We start from the raw sequence: 14264 nt of genomic DNA, 5'->3' as shown, positions 1-14264 counted from the left end.
AACCTTGGGCACGTAGCCCGGTCGCGGTCTTAGGATCACTTATGTGTCTGCCGGACCGAACTCCAGGCAAGTGTCTCTAACAGAGAACGCTTGCAGGTCCCCGACCCTCTTGATGGAGGCGAGCGCGATCAGCAGGGCAGTCTTGAGAGAGAGGGCCCTGAGTGGAGAGAGCGACAGAAGGGGAACCCTAAACTCCGTATACATGGTGTACAATTTCTGATAACAGTCAGACTGCGAGTGCGTGTTATGTATGTGTGGCATTGTGTTTATGCACATCTCATTCACAGATGCTTGTTACAGCGCTCATCTGTAACAGTTCCACTGTATAACTATTGAAATGTGAACACAACAATCATAATGAGAACTGGTAAATCATCATACAGAGTCATAACGTTAAAAAAGTCTCAACTCTAATAAACAACAAGCAGATTTGTTTCCCTCAAAACAGTTTTTTATGCATCTCGAGTCACTCTGAGAATTATTTCATGATCTATGCACCGTGTTAGGTAGCGTTTAGACTGTTTTAATCATGTTTATTTGCTGTAAGCAAAGATATGTTTATTTTCTATATTCTGTTATATTCTGAGACGTTGTGTGTGCATGCACATATTCGCTTGAGTCCCTGTCTGGAGAAAAGAAGCAGCAGTCAGTCAGAGATTCTCAGCCGCATGCAAAAAAACTCTAACAAAATATCCCATTGTTGGCACAGTAAAAATTCGATTTTCTCGGTTATCGGCCAATAATCCATCAGCCGCTGAAATATTGTGCATCTCAGTTAACGCACTGCTTAAGACAAATATGGCATGTGAAAAAATAAAAAGTGCAAATGCATGTTTACTGCTTCAATATTGGTCATAAACATAAAATATTCAAACCTAATAACAGCTGATTTCAATTGAACAAATGACTTGCCGTCAAATCCCGAGTTTGTCCTGATTCATGGAAATTTAAAGAAGCCCAAATCTTCAATAATTTTTAGGAAGCGGGGTGTTTCAACCGCACAAACAGCACTTTTGGGGCATTTTCAGCTCAATTTGAGAAAAGTGACCAGTGAAAACTTTTCATCGATGCCAAAAACCCAGAGAAGTGCTGAAGTTCGTGAACAGTAACTTAATGTATTCTGATTAGGAGAAGGTTTATCTGAAATATTGTAGTTAGCTCCAGAATAATAGACTAGCTGTGGAAAAATAAATGTGTGTCTACTTTATGATCAGAATTTCTGTCACATAGTACTCATAGTGGATGCATGTTGATGTCTGAACCTACACATTGTAAACAATGATAATGAATTACTACTAATAATAGTAGGATCTAAAACTCTTCATATCCCACACACATCACTATCTGATATTTATCATTTGTCATGTTTGTGTTTGTATGTCACACTGAGTGAGGCTTGCTCTTTAGCGGACAGTGAGTGGTTTGTCGAGTGGATATTAATGTGTGTGTATGTTTTTTAGGAGTTCCTGGGCTCGGCAGACCCTAAAGACACTAAACTATTGATAAAGAAACAGGCAGACTGGGCCAAGAACAGTAAAGAGCCGCGAGCAGCTGCAGACATGTACCTTACCGCAGGAGAACATATGAAAGCCATCGAGATCATCGGAGAACACGGATGGGTGGACATGTGAGACACACACACTTATGATGCACTGAACACAGAGGGTTAACACATGTGTTGCAAAACTTACCATGATTTACCTAAATTACACTTGTTCCTGGAGTTCTTGTTGATCCTGCAACAAAATTCCTATCATACCATTGCCATCTAATTTTAGAGGTAGTTAAAGTGTTATGGGACATGAGCACATAGAGAACAGCACAATACAGTATATGTCTTAAAACACCTCTGTCTCTCTTTGTATGTAGGCTGATAGATTTGGCCCGTAAACTGGATAAAGCAGAGCGAGAGCCACTGTCCAGGTGTGCAGCGTTCTTTAAGAAGTTAAATCATCATGGTTTTGCTGCAGAGATCTATAATAAGATGGGTGACCTGAAGGCACTGGTGGAGCTGCATGTGGAGGCCAGACACTGGGATGAGGTGTGTGTTATTATTTGATATTTGACTGTAGTCTAGACAGGCAGATTAGCTGTGCAGTGGGATTTTCATTCTTTAAAATGTGATTGGCTGAACCATTCTGGGCTTGATTGTTTTAAAAGTCAGCATGACATTGGCCACATTTACTTTCCTACAACCATATTTGGAATGTAAGTCACTTTGTATTTTTACGTTTAATCAAGAGCAATTTACACACTGCAAACCAAAACATGTGCCTACATTCAAATGAAACATTAGTCTTATAGACAGTTGTAGCATTTCAAACTAGCCCATTCTTAGTATTTGTGCCAATACAAAGTATTAACATCAGCCAGTTTAAATATTCTGTCCACAAACATTAATGTGTTAACAAACAGGATCACCTGTTGTCTAAAGGCCTCTGCACGCTAGAGGCAACGTGATCATTCGAAGCAAATCACAGACTAATTGCCCTTTCACATTAAAAGCACGGCGAATGATCACCGTTAGCACATTCACACATTTACAATAGGTGATGCTAATCGACTAGCAATTTTACCCCGGAACAGTAGGTGACTCGACACACCTCACCGCACTTCGCCCATCATGGATGAGAAGAAGAACTACTTGACAAGTTTGCTAACAACAATGAAATTGCAGTATAAAAGACAAGCAAACGAGTTCTCTAACGAGCTGATCGAAAAATAAAATGATGACGAATGTTTACTTCCTCCTTGAGCAAATCAAGTTGATTTGCTCAACAAGGAATTAAACATTCGAGATACTTTCACAAACTATTTTAATTCACCTGCTGGTCAAGTAGACTAGCAGTATTATCATTTAGACACCGTCTGAGGGGTGATTAGAAGGAATCGAGTGTAAAAAAATAATATTAACGGTTAAAACGTGTTGTCGTTTGGAGCAACACTGATTATATGCCACTGACACACATACTGTATATACAGGGTGGCCCAAAAAAACGGGGCTGTTATGTTTGATTGCTCATATCTTAAAAATGCAGAAAGGCGTTTGCACGATTTTTGGCATACTTCTAAGACTTTTTGTAAACAACACAATTATTCACTGTGATGTCATCATGAAGAAGATATGAGCAATCAAATAAAGTGGCCCTTTTTGTTTTTTGGGGCAACCCTGTACTTGTGTTAATTACATTTGTTAAAAATCACTGCGTAATGCACACATAATGACTGTTAAAACAAATGTTGTCAATTGAAACAACACTGATAATATCTTATTGCCATGTACAGTACATCTACATTTGCTCAAAACACTGCATGTTGAAAATTAAACATGATGACATCTAAATGCTTCAAGAGTCTACAGCAGGGGTGCCCAATACGTCGATCGGGATCTATCAGTCGATCGCAAAGGCAATGCTGGTAGATCACACAAAATGTAAATATACTTACGTTAAATTTTAATAAAAATAAATATAATGTCTTTCCTTCTTTTAGTTTCTGTTTGACTTGCACTTGACAAGTAAATATTGACCAGGCGAGGTTTTGTTTATTCAGTTGCCATGACAACTAGGTTTGCGCATACGCGCCTTCCAAGGACTTCTGAGAACAGAGCGCGAAATTGCGATGCTACTGCCCGGATTAGGCAAAACTGTCTGATTCCACTCAGTGCAAGTCATCAGAATAAGGTAAATGCCCTGGCTATTGTGATCTATTGTGCTGTAGGTGTTTTGGGTTTAGTGTTAAAACTGAATGATATCAACATTGGACATTATTATATATTTTTTTATTAATTAGAAGATTAATTCCATGTAGGGATACATGCAGTAGTCCCAACAAGCATTTTCTTATTTTAAATGAAACTGTGTTTTATTTAGTTGGTAGATCTTATTGAGTTGGTCATTTAAAAGTAGATCATCACGCAAAAAAGTGTGGGCACCCCTGGTCTACAGTATATAATGCACACAATAAAACAAAACCCATCCTCAGTCTGACCCTTAACAACTGTTAACAATAACACAGCAATAATAATTACATAATTTTGTGCAGACACCACCATTTTTGTGTTATTCAAAGACACATATACAGAGTGCACTGCAAGTCACAGAAATAGTATTAATTAGTGCTGTCAGTCCGTTAAAAATTGCAATTGCGATTAATCGCATAATTGTACACAGTTAATTGCGAATAATCAAACATTTTAAAAGTACTGAAATTTGACTCCATAATGACTTTTTCCTGTCAAAGTGCATTATTTCCTTCATAGGAAAGAAAACAAAACAATATGTGTAATAACAATGCTTTATTAACATTTTCCAAACAATCTATTACACAGTAGAAAGATAGAAATGCACAAAAATAGCACCAATTCAAGGAACATTAAACGTTTCCCAAATCTAAGTGTCTAAGTAAACTAAATGAAAGAACTAGTCCCCGTATGTTGAGTATTGACTGCAGTGCACATTAAATCTCTTAAACCATCATCATCCACAATATTAATTGGCCAGCAGGCTGTGGCTATCCGCTTTTAATATGGAATTCACATGATTTGCGTTTGGGCGTCACGCGCTGCTTTGAATTCCACATGAAAGCGCTGCAGAACTCTGCTTTTAGTGCTGACACTGCCAACGTAATGATACATCCAAAGTGTCCTGTTATCATTAGATCAGCGGCAACTATGGAAATAGTTCTTTTAAGAACAGTGCTGATAGACCCTCAATGGGAGAACTCCACTGGTCGGCCGCAGCGGTCCCTCATCTGTGCCATGAATCGTGTGTTTTGAGGATTGTAACAACTTGGTGTGCTTCTGATGTAATTAAATTACACCCTACAGATGTTGAACAGTACTTGATTTCTGTCATGAATTCCATCTGGTTTTGTTTTGTTCAACAAATAGCAACAAAATGAGGTCCTTTCCCCATCACTTGCTGTGTGATTGTGGTGTATACGTCAGTGTAATGTTCTGGGACACATCACAAAGGTTCAGAACTCACACAGATCTGAATAAAATGTCAAACTGGTAAATGCGTAAATCATTTTAAAATAATCATATGCGTTAACACGTTCATTCTGACAGCTCTAGTATTATTAAGCAATAAGGCGTGAGAGTCTCAACCATTAACTCTACTCATTACTCAACCACAAAATCTTTGGCCAGGTCATTTTAGTCCCACAGGAAATACAATTGTGAAACTAAAGAATAAGAAATTCTGCATGTTAAAACAAGTGTTGTTGCTGCTTGTTGTCAGGCGTTCTCTCTAGTGGAGAAACACCCTCAGTTCAGAGACAATGTCTATGTGCCGTATGCACAGTGGCTGGCAGAGCACGACCGCTTCGAGGAGGCACAGAAAGGTATGTCACACACAAATTTACATGGCCATCAGTGGGAAACATGCATGGAGGATGAGAGACAGGTGTGCCTGCCATGAGAAAGAGAGAGAGAGAGAGAGACAGTGTATGTGAGCACAGCACTGAGTCTCCCTCTGGAAACGATCCACTACTGTTTCACATGCTTCCTTGAGCTATTCTGAAACTCCTCTCTCTCACACACACACACACACACACACACACACACACACACACACACACACACACACACACACACACACACACACACACACACACACAGTCACTTAGCTAAATTAGGACATCCCACATTTTTCTATTTATTTAGTGTTTATCAAGCTAACTATAATGTCTGCAGTATTTTACACAGTCTATAGATATCTATAATTCCATTTTCACTAGTTCAGATGGTAATTCTTGAGATCAGCAATGGAATTACTACCAGTGAAATGCATTTTAAAATAAATGCATTTATATATATATATATATATATATATATATATATATATATATATATATATATATATATATATATATATATATTTGTAATTAAGTTTGCATTATTTAAAATGCTGAAAGTTTAAATAAAATGTCAAAGTAATTTTAGAAGTAAAAAGTGCATGATGCTTGTTATGATTTTTTTTCTTGTAAAACCAACGATTTAATGTTCTGTGAGTGACTGCATAAACAGTTGCAGTCCAGTGGTGCCAAAGTCTGATGAATCGGTCACTGTTACACCTTGACCCAAACGGCCACTGCTCACACAGCTCTGACCCCACGGTGACCTCTTTTGGGGGTTGGGAGCAGTGTTGTGTTTCTGTTCAATCTGTGTTTGATTAGTCTCTGACAGTGAGGAGGTGATGTGTTTTCTGCTGTTCTACTTTCTGTAAAATTCATTGTGACTTTCACTGAGAGCTTTTCTCCATCCTGCTGTGGACAGCAGTGAGTTATGAGAAAAGTTCATTTAAAGTCAACAGGACACCAAAATTGACTAAAAAAACATGATTAGGCTTATTGTGAGGGATTCATCAGTACACATTACTCCAAAGACCATTTTTGTCTTTGTAATATTTCATAAAAATTGAATAACCTACCGACTTCCATTTTCAGCTAACATAACCTGTTGTGCTCAATAATTTTATTGAATTTTTATTTAATATGTCGTCTTGGACTTACACTGACGCCTAGTGAAGTGCATCATTTGCAGCATCATTCAAACACAAAAGTTTTCAGTTTCGGATGCCATTGTAGAAATTCCCTATTCACAGTCAGTCATGATTAATTTAATCAATGTGTGAAAGTGTCAAATAATAGGATGGTTACTGAGATTAAACGAGTAGTGTTTGACTGGTCATGTGATCCTAACATGGCAACCCCCATGAGGAGACCCTCTCTGTGTAGAATAAAACAGGGTTTTATAAGGTTACTGATATGACTGGAGTCTTCATCTTATGTGAGTGCTCATGAATTTATACATATGATGCACCAGTCCTAACATCGGTCCCTCCTTGAGTGGACGGCGGGGGCATGTGGTTGGTTGAGCACCCAGTGGGCTGTCTGCTTGATTCCACTACTGTCCAGGGAGGCCCAACTTGTGACACATCAGTTACCAGTGGAGAACCTCTTGGTGCATACAAACTTAAGGAAAGCCATCCTGCAACAGGTTGGCCGGTCCACACGCTGACCCTTGGTGAGCACGGCCACCCATTTGCCTTCGCCCAGCAGCTCCAGGATACCTGACAGAGGTGGATGCTGGCTGAGCAATGTGACGTCGGGACAGTGATCAATCTGGTAGTACTGGAGCAGTTTATTGCTCAACTTCCGATGGGGAGTTGCCCCTCTCAAACTGGCTCCTCAGCTTCGGGGACTGCACAACCCGCCAGTTTCCCCTATCCCTCTCCGCTCTCACTCTCAGGTTGCCCTATCCCTCTCTCACTCTCACTGTGGGCGGGAAGTCTGAGCCCATTTGCTGGAGTTGTGGGGAGCCCTGGCATTTCCAGGATCAATGCCAGGTGATGGACCAATGCCAGGTGATGGAGGTGGGAACATTGGTGCAGGATCCTGACGCACCGCAGGCCTCCTCCGATCGAGCTGGTTCTCTAATTCTAATTCTGCTGGTTCTGCTAATTCTCGCCTCACCCATACACTAATCTTGGGAACTAATTGGCCGGTATATACAACCTTATTAAGGGGAATGTGTGTCGACTGGTCCTGCAACAAAGCATATCGGTGTATGCTGTGTGACTCGCTGAATGGGGAGGCAGAGCCAGAGCCATTTTCGTCAGCTCCAAGTCAGGAGGAGCTCCAAGTCTCGGCTTCCCCAGCCCTTAGGGAATTCCCTGCTGGGGATTTTCCTCTGGAGCAGACGTGAGACGCGACCCTTAGTCACGCCTTTGATCAAGTGAAAGTGATTGATTGTCAAATCCTCCGGCCAGACGTTGCACTCCCATATCCGTATTTTTCTATTATCAAGGATTGGTTTTATCGATTGAAGTAGGACACTCAGGTACCCAATTGTTAATTGACGTTTATATCACATACACTACATGATCTGTAAAAATTGTTTGGGGTAAATTCGATTCGGACCAGCGTTTACCACCCCCAAACAGACGGCTAGGTCAAACAATTTACTCAAACACTAAAGAATATGATTTGTAAGTTCGTGCACAAAGATGCTTGAAATTGGAACAAGTGGCTCGAGCCCATATTATTTGCAGTACGAGAGGTCCTGCAAGCCTCCACGGGGTTCTCCCCATTTGAATTATTGTATAGGCGTCAACCACATCCTGACCGTCTTACGGGAAAATTGGGAGGCGGGACCTTCGAACAGCAAAAACGAAATTCAATACATTCTTGACCTGAGAGCAAACTCTACACACTGGGGAAATTAATACAGGAGAATTTGCTCCAGGCTCAAGAACATCAAAGCCGGCTCCATAATAGGGGTACTCGGCTATGGGAATTTACACCCGGAGATAAAGTCCTTGTATTGCTCCCCACATCAAGCTCTAAATTACCCGACAAGTGGCAAGGACCCTTTGAGGTCACACAGTGAGTTACAGATAGAGGCGGAGCACGTCATATTTACCACCTCAACCTCCTAATATGATTAACTGTTGAGAAAGGCAGTCCCCGTGACTTTGGCGATGGCAGTTCCAGATAGGGAGGTGCTCGGACCTGAGGTGAACTTAAAAGCCACTGATAGAGTCTCCCCGGTTACCTGCAAAGACCACCTCTCACCGTCAAAAGTCACAGAGGTTGCCAGGTTGCAAGGAAAATTCTCAGATGTGTTCTCACTTCTTCCCGGTCATACAAATTTCATAGAGCACCATATTGAAACATAAACGCAGTACGTGAAACGTAGTGGTACGCAGTCATCCCTACCGATTACCCGCATACAAAAAAAGTGGTTCTGTAAGAATTAAAGGCCATGCTAGACATGGGGGTATACAAGAATGCCACAATGACTGGGCCAGCCCGGTGGTGCTGGTTCCAAAAAGCGACAGTTCGATCCGGTTCTGTGTGGATTATAGAAAAGTCAATGCAGTGTCTAAATTTGATGCATACCCAATGCCTCGGATTGATGAACTGCTCAATCGTTTAGGCACAGCTCACTTTTAAACAGCATTTTCCACACCGTTTGGCTTACACCAATTCATGACTCTTCCGTTCGGTTTGTGCAGGTCCATGGCTACGTTTCAGCTCCTTATGGACCGAGTCCTCAGACTGCACTCTGCTTACGCATATGCAGCATCTGAGGGCAGTTTTGAGGTCATTGCGATGGCAGGACTCACGGCAAACCCCAAGTGCACAATTGGATGGGTGGAAGTACAGTATCTGGGGTTCCACTTGGGTCACGGGCAGGTGCATCCCCAAATTGATAAGCCCGTAGCGGTTGCGGCCTGCCCGAGACCCAAGACCAAAAAGGAGGTGAGACCATTCCTGGGGCTATAGAAGGTTTGTGCCTAATTAATCGGATGCCACCAGCCCGCTGACTGATCTCACTAGAAAGGGAGCCCCAGACCCAGTCCAGTGGACGGACCCGTGCCAACAGGCTTTTATGCAGGTGAAAGCTGCGCTTTGTGGTGGGCCGTTGTTACATTCTCCAGAAATGGAGGGGGGGTTGGGGGTGGTCAAGCACCAGTTTGTGAATGAGAGCGAGATCGGGAGATGAGAACGGTGATGATCATCACCTGTAAATGATTGTCTCTAACAGTTGTTTGTCATTGCAATGAGAGAGGTAGGTGGTTTTAAGATTGAGCCAGATGCCAGTGGAGAGACAGAGAGACACACACAAAGCATAGTGCTCTGTGTACATGATCGGTCATGCTGAAAAGCGAATAAGTGTTGAAAAAGAAATACTTTTTTTTATTTGGATCTCGCTGTGTCCTGCTTCCTCTTTGCAGAGAGATAAAGAACTTGTGACATCATGTCTTTAGGAGTTAAACTTTTCTGTGTGCACACAATAGCCACAATAGCAAAATAGATATTTAGTCATTTTTGAGGATCTTTCATTCATACTTCGTACACCGTCAAGTGATGTAACTGTAATTCCATTTTAAATGACACTGATGATAATTACGTTTTGTGTCTCTATGATTTTCAGCATTCCATAAAGCGGGGCGTCAGGCAGAGGCCGTCAAGGTTCTAGAGCAGCTGACCCATAATGCCGTGGTGGAAAGAAGGTTTAATGATGCATCATACTACTACTGGATGCTGTCCATGCAGTGCCTTGACATCGCCAGAGGTGCCTTTGAGTGTATACTTCATTCACTAGTGCAGATTTAAACTTTTTGTTGACTTTGTGTGAAACGCCTTAAAGCTATGTGCTTGTTTTTAAGCCATGAAAACTCATTTGTTTGTTGTAAAGATGTTTGCTGTCTCTCTAAGTGAATGTATATACACACTTTTGTGTGAGATTTCTAGATAATGAAGAAAAGAAGGATGAGATGCTGAAGAAGTTTCACAGTTTCCAGCACTTGGCTGAACTGTATCATGTGTATCATTCTATCCATCGCTACATGGTGAGCAGGACTCCATCACACAATTCAAGTGTTTTGCCATTGATTCATATCCATTCATTTCAGTTAGATAGGAACTCAACTGATATGTTTTTGGTTTATCACCAATATAAAAAGCCTCTTTTTCAGTGCATTTGTTAATATTAGTATTTTTAGTACAACTAATCGAGTTGTCGATTTAACATGTTAATTTAGTGTGATTAATTATATGAAAAATAATGCTTTAAACTAATTAACACAAGAACATTCCTTTAAGGAAATCCCAACACAAAGGAGCTTGATGTGTAAGATTTATCATCTCATCTATATGTAGTAATTTCTAACGAATTAGGGATAATAAGATATATTTATATGTGCACTTCGTGCAGGGTTTGCATAATGTGTCAATATATTATCAGTGTTGGATGAGTCAGGAAAACTAATCCACGTCAAATGACTTATTTCATCTCAAAAATTGTAGTCAGATTACGGACTTTATGGATTACTTTATTGAAAAATAAATACATTACTAATTACTATTAAGGCTGTGTCTACATTAATCCAGATATATTTGAAAACAGCATTTTAGTTTTTGATACGCGCTTCGTCCACACTGCCATTACTAAGCAGAAATCACTGTTGCATGTGCGGTCTGAAAAGCAATTGTCCTCATGTTCTTTCGCCAGATACCAATTCCGAGTAAACGTCCCGTCGCCTTTGAAGAAATGCAATGTGAATGTTGTACAAAGAAACATTTATCTTTAACAATGTTTTCAAAAGTGAATAACAGGCACAACAGCGCTGCTATAACATGGGTTGTTTTTAAAATGCTAAATTTTTGCTGACAAATATACCATCTCAGTGTGGACGGAAGGCCAAAACGTAGAGAAAAAGATGAGTTTTGAAATGAAAACATAGTAGTGTGGACGTGGCCTAAGTTACTTTCTAAAAATACTTTTCACAGAAACGTTGTTGTTTTTCTGCTCAACAAATTCAAAATAATCTCTTAATTTCCTCCTTACCCAATGACAAACACAAGCCACACACTCAACACCATGTGTTTCTCCCTGACAATGACTTGTTAGGGGACGCATGCCCTTCAGTTGTCACAGAAATGAACATGTGAACATAAATATTATTATTTTATAATGCAATGTAGACCAACTTAAATGTAATTAAATACATTTTCATTTAAATTAAAAGTCAGTAACTGTAATTTGATTGGAGCTCCAGACTTTGAAGCCCTTTATATACTTGGCCTTAAACTTACAGTTCTAATTAAGGATATCTCTGTATTTTGCTGCGTTCAGTATTCCCTCAGTCCTAACCAGTCCCCCAGTCCCTACCACCACCATGCTTCACCGTTGGGATGGTATTGCGCAGGTGATGAGCAGTGCCTGGTTTTGTCCGCTTGGAATTGAGGCCAAACAGTTCAGTCTTCATTTCATCAGACCAGAGAATCTTGGCCACTCTGTCATAAAGCCCAGATCGGTGGAGTGTTGCAGTGATGGTTGTCCTTCTATAAGTTTCTCCCATCTCCACACATGACCTCTGGAGCTCAACCAGAGTGACCATTGGGTTCTTGGTCACCTCTCTTACCAAGGCCCTTCTCCCCCGATTGCTCAGTTTGGCCAGGCAGCCAGCTCTGGGAAGAGTCCTGGTTGTTCCAAAGTTCTTCCATTTAAGAATTATAGAGGCTGCTGTGCTCTTGCAAACCATCAATGCAGCTGAAAGATCTGTGTCTCAACACAATCCGGTCTCTGGGCTCTGCAGGCAGTTCCTTTGACCTCATGGCTTGGTTTTTGCTCTGATATGCATTTTCAGCTGTGAGACCTTATATAGACTGGTGTGTGCCTTTTCAAATCATGTCCAATCAATTGAATTTGTCACCGGTGGACTCCAATCAAAGTATAGAAACATCTCAAAGATGATCCAGAGAAATGGGATGCACCTGAGCTAAATTTCAACTGTTATAGCAAAGGGTCTGAATACTTATGACAATGTGATATTTCAGTTTTTTCTTTTTAATACATTTGCAAAGTTATCAAAAATCTGTTTAGATTTGAGTGTAGATTGATGTGAAAAAAGTATTAAAAGCATTTTAGCACAAGGCTGCAACATAACAAAATATATACTTTCAAAAGTATATTCAAAAGGGTTTGAATACTTTCTGTAAACATCTAAAACTATAAACATTTTTGTCATAATATCACAGTAACTGTTACAACTGTTAAATTGTGAGACATTTTAGTAAGGGTAATGATGTGTTCTTCCTGCTTCACACTAGAATTCTGACATGAATTCAATAATGGTATCAGTTTTGTGGTCTGCAGCGTACTATCAAGGGAAGTCTGTTTGATGCACGAGCGCTCCAGAGATAGAGTAGGTCTGAGCAGATCATCGGTACTTGCGTGCAAACTAGTCTTGAATCGCACCCCGAAAATATTGTGTTGCAGATGAGAAGCATATAAAGTGTGTATAACGCCCCGAGCTTATAAAAAAAATTTCGCCGGCCCGGAGTTTCACTTAGGCAGCTGCCAATTTTCAATGGAGGGAGAACCGTGACATTGATCTTTCACTGCTGTCCATGACACAATCCGAACACACCTGCGACCCACTTTTGGGCTGTGACCCACCAGTTCAGAAACACTGTTGTAGATCATTTTAAAGAGTAAAGAGCTAAATATTAGTTACAACTGTACCAAATTAGGCTAATGATCAGTTTAGTCTCACAGAAATAAAGTTGTAGATAAGAAGACTGGGATGTGTTTGTTTAGAGTTGAATGAATGCTTTTTAAGAATTGCTGAATCAGAGTAGATTCAACACTTGATTCGTTGAGTAAAGTACTGCAGATGAAACATTGATGATTTATTGTTGATTTGTATTAATGTTGATACTCATGTGTGTGTTTTCAGTCAGAGCCCTTTAGTTCCAACATGCCTGAGATTCTCTTCAACATCTCACGATTTCTCTTCCACAACTTGACCAAAGATGTTCCCATGGGCATCTCCAAAGTGTATCCTTCACACACACACACACACACACACACACACACACACACACACACACTTTAATGACTGCTTGAAGGGCTTCTATTATACACTCAGCTGTGAGATGTTTTCATACATTAGTGTTCAGTGGATTAAAGTGTTGACAGAGTGTGTGTGTGTGTGTGTGTGTGTGTGTGTGTGTGTGTGTGTGTGTGTGTGTGTGTGTGTGTGTGTGTGTGTGTGTGTGTGTGTGTGTGTTGAAGGCAAATAGACTGTTTCATAATGCCTCAGCCAATGGAGAGATGTGAGTGTTGAAATACTTGATGTAAAAGTGCTTTTTAGAGTATGATTTGAAGTGTGAACTTTCACTGCAACATCTGTTTCTACTGTCACCATTTACACACTTTGCTTTCTCTCTCACACACGCAATCCTCTCTTACTTCATTATTTTCACTTTCTTTGTGTTAACTTCAGATTTGTATTTTCGTCGAGAAAAAGGTGACAAACTGAGCAAATGAGCAAACATGCCTGAAAAGGCAAGAGAGAAACGATCACTTCAGGCCATTGTTTTTTTTTCAGTTTTTGTTGAGTGACTGATTTGGTCATGGTGCACAATCGTTGGAGATGTGACAAAGTTAAGCAGAGTTTAACATTATGCAAATTCGCAGTGATACCGTGTAGCAACTACCTACCAATGAGAGTGCAGCAAAGATCAAAAATTCAAGGTTTTTATTTTGGTGGAATGATTAATGATAGTGGACTGTAAAGATCATTAAGGACATTAAAAGAGACATTATCAAGGACAAATGGATTGTGTGGACCCTGTCTTTGGACACACACTACATGGAACTAGTCAAACTAAAGTTTACTCTCAACACAGACTGTATATACATCTTGATCCTGAACTTTGCATATTAAAAGATCAATCTAGGG

The 14264-nt window shown here is 40.3% G+C and overlaps 1 protein-coding gene across 1 annotated transcript in view; it reads left to right on the top strand.

Annotated features, from left to right (window-relative positions):
• Window positions 1–14264, top strand: part of LOC127620825 (intraflagellar transport protein 122 homolog) — a 97945-nt gene that overhangs the window by 75135 nt on the left and 8546 nt on the right. The window contains exons 18-23 of the mRNA XM_052094081.1: window positions 1461–1627; window positions 1870–2041; window positions 5244–5346; window positions 9947–10087; window positions 10267–10364; window positions 13257–13357. Of these exons, the coding sequence (XP_051950041.1) occupies window positions 1461–1627; window positions 1870–2041; window positions 5244–5346; window positions 9947–10087; window positions 10267–10364; window positions 13257–13357 (782 nt within the window). The remainder of the gene's footprint in view (window positions 1–1460; window positions 1628–1869; window positions 2042–5243; window positions 5347–9946; window positions 10088–10266; window positions 10365–13256; window positions 13358–14264) is intronic.

Source organism: Xyrauchen texanus, chromosome 27 (genome assembly GCF_025860055.1).
Source record: "Xyrauchen texanus isolate HMW12.3.18 chromosome 27, RBS_HiC_50CHRs, whole genome shotgun sequence".
Lineage (NCBI taxonomy): Eukaryota > Metazoa > Chordata > Actinopteri > Cypriniformes > Catostomidae > Xyrauchen > Xyrauchen texanus.
This window is presented reverse-complemented; position numbering and strand designations above follow the sequence as displayed.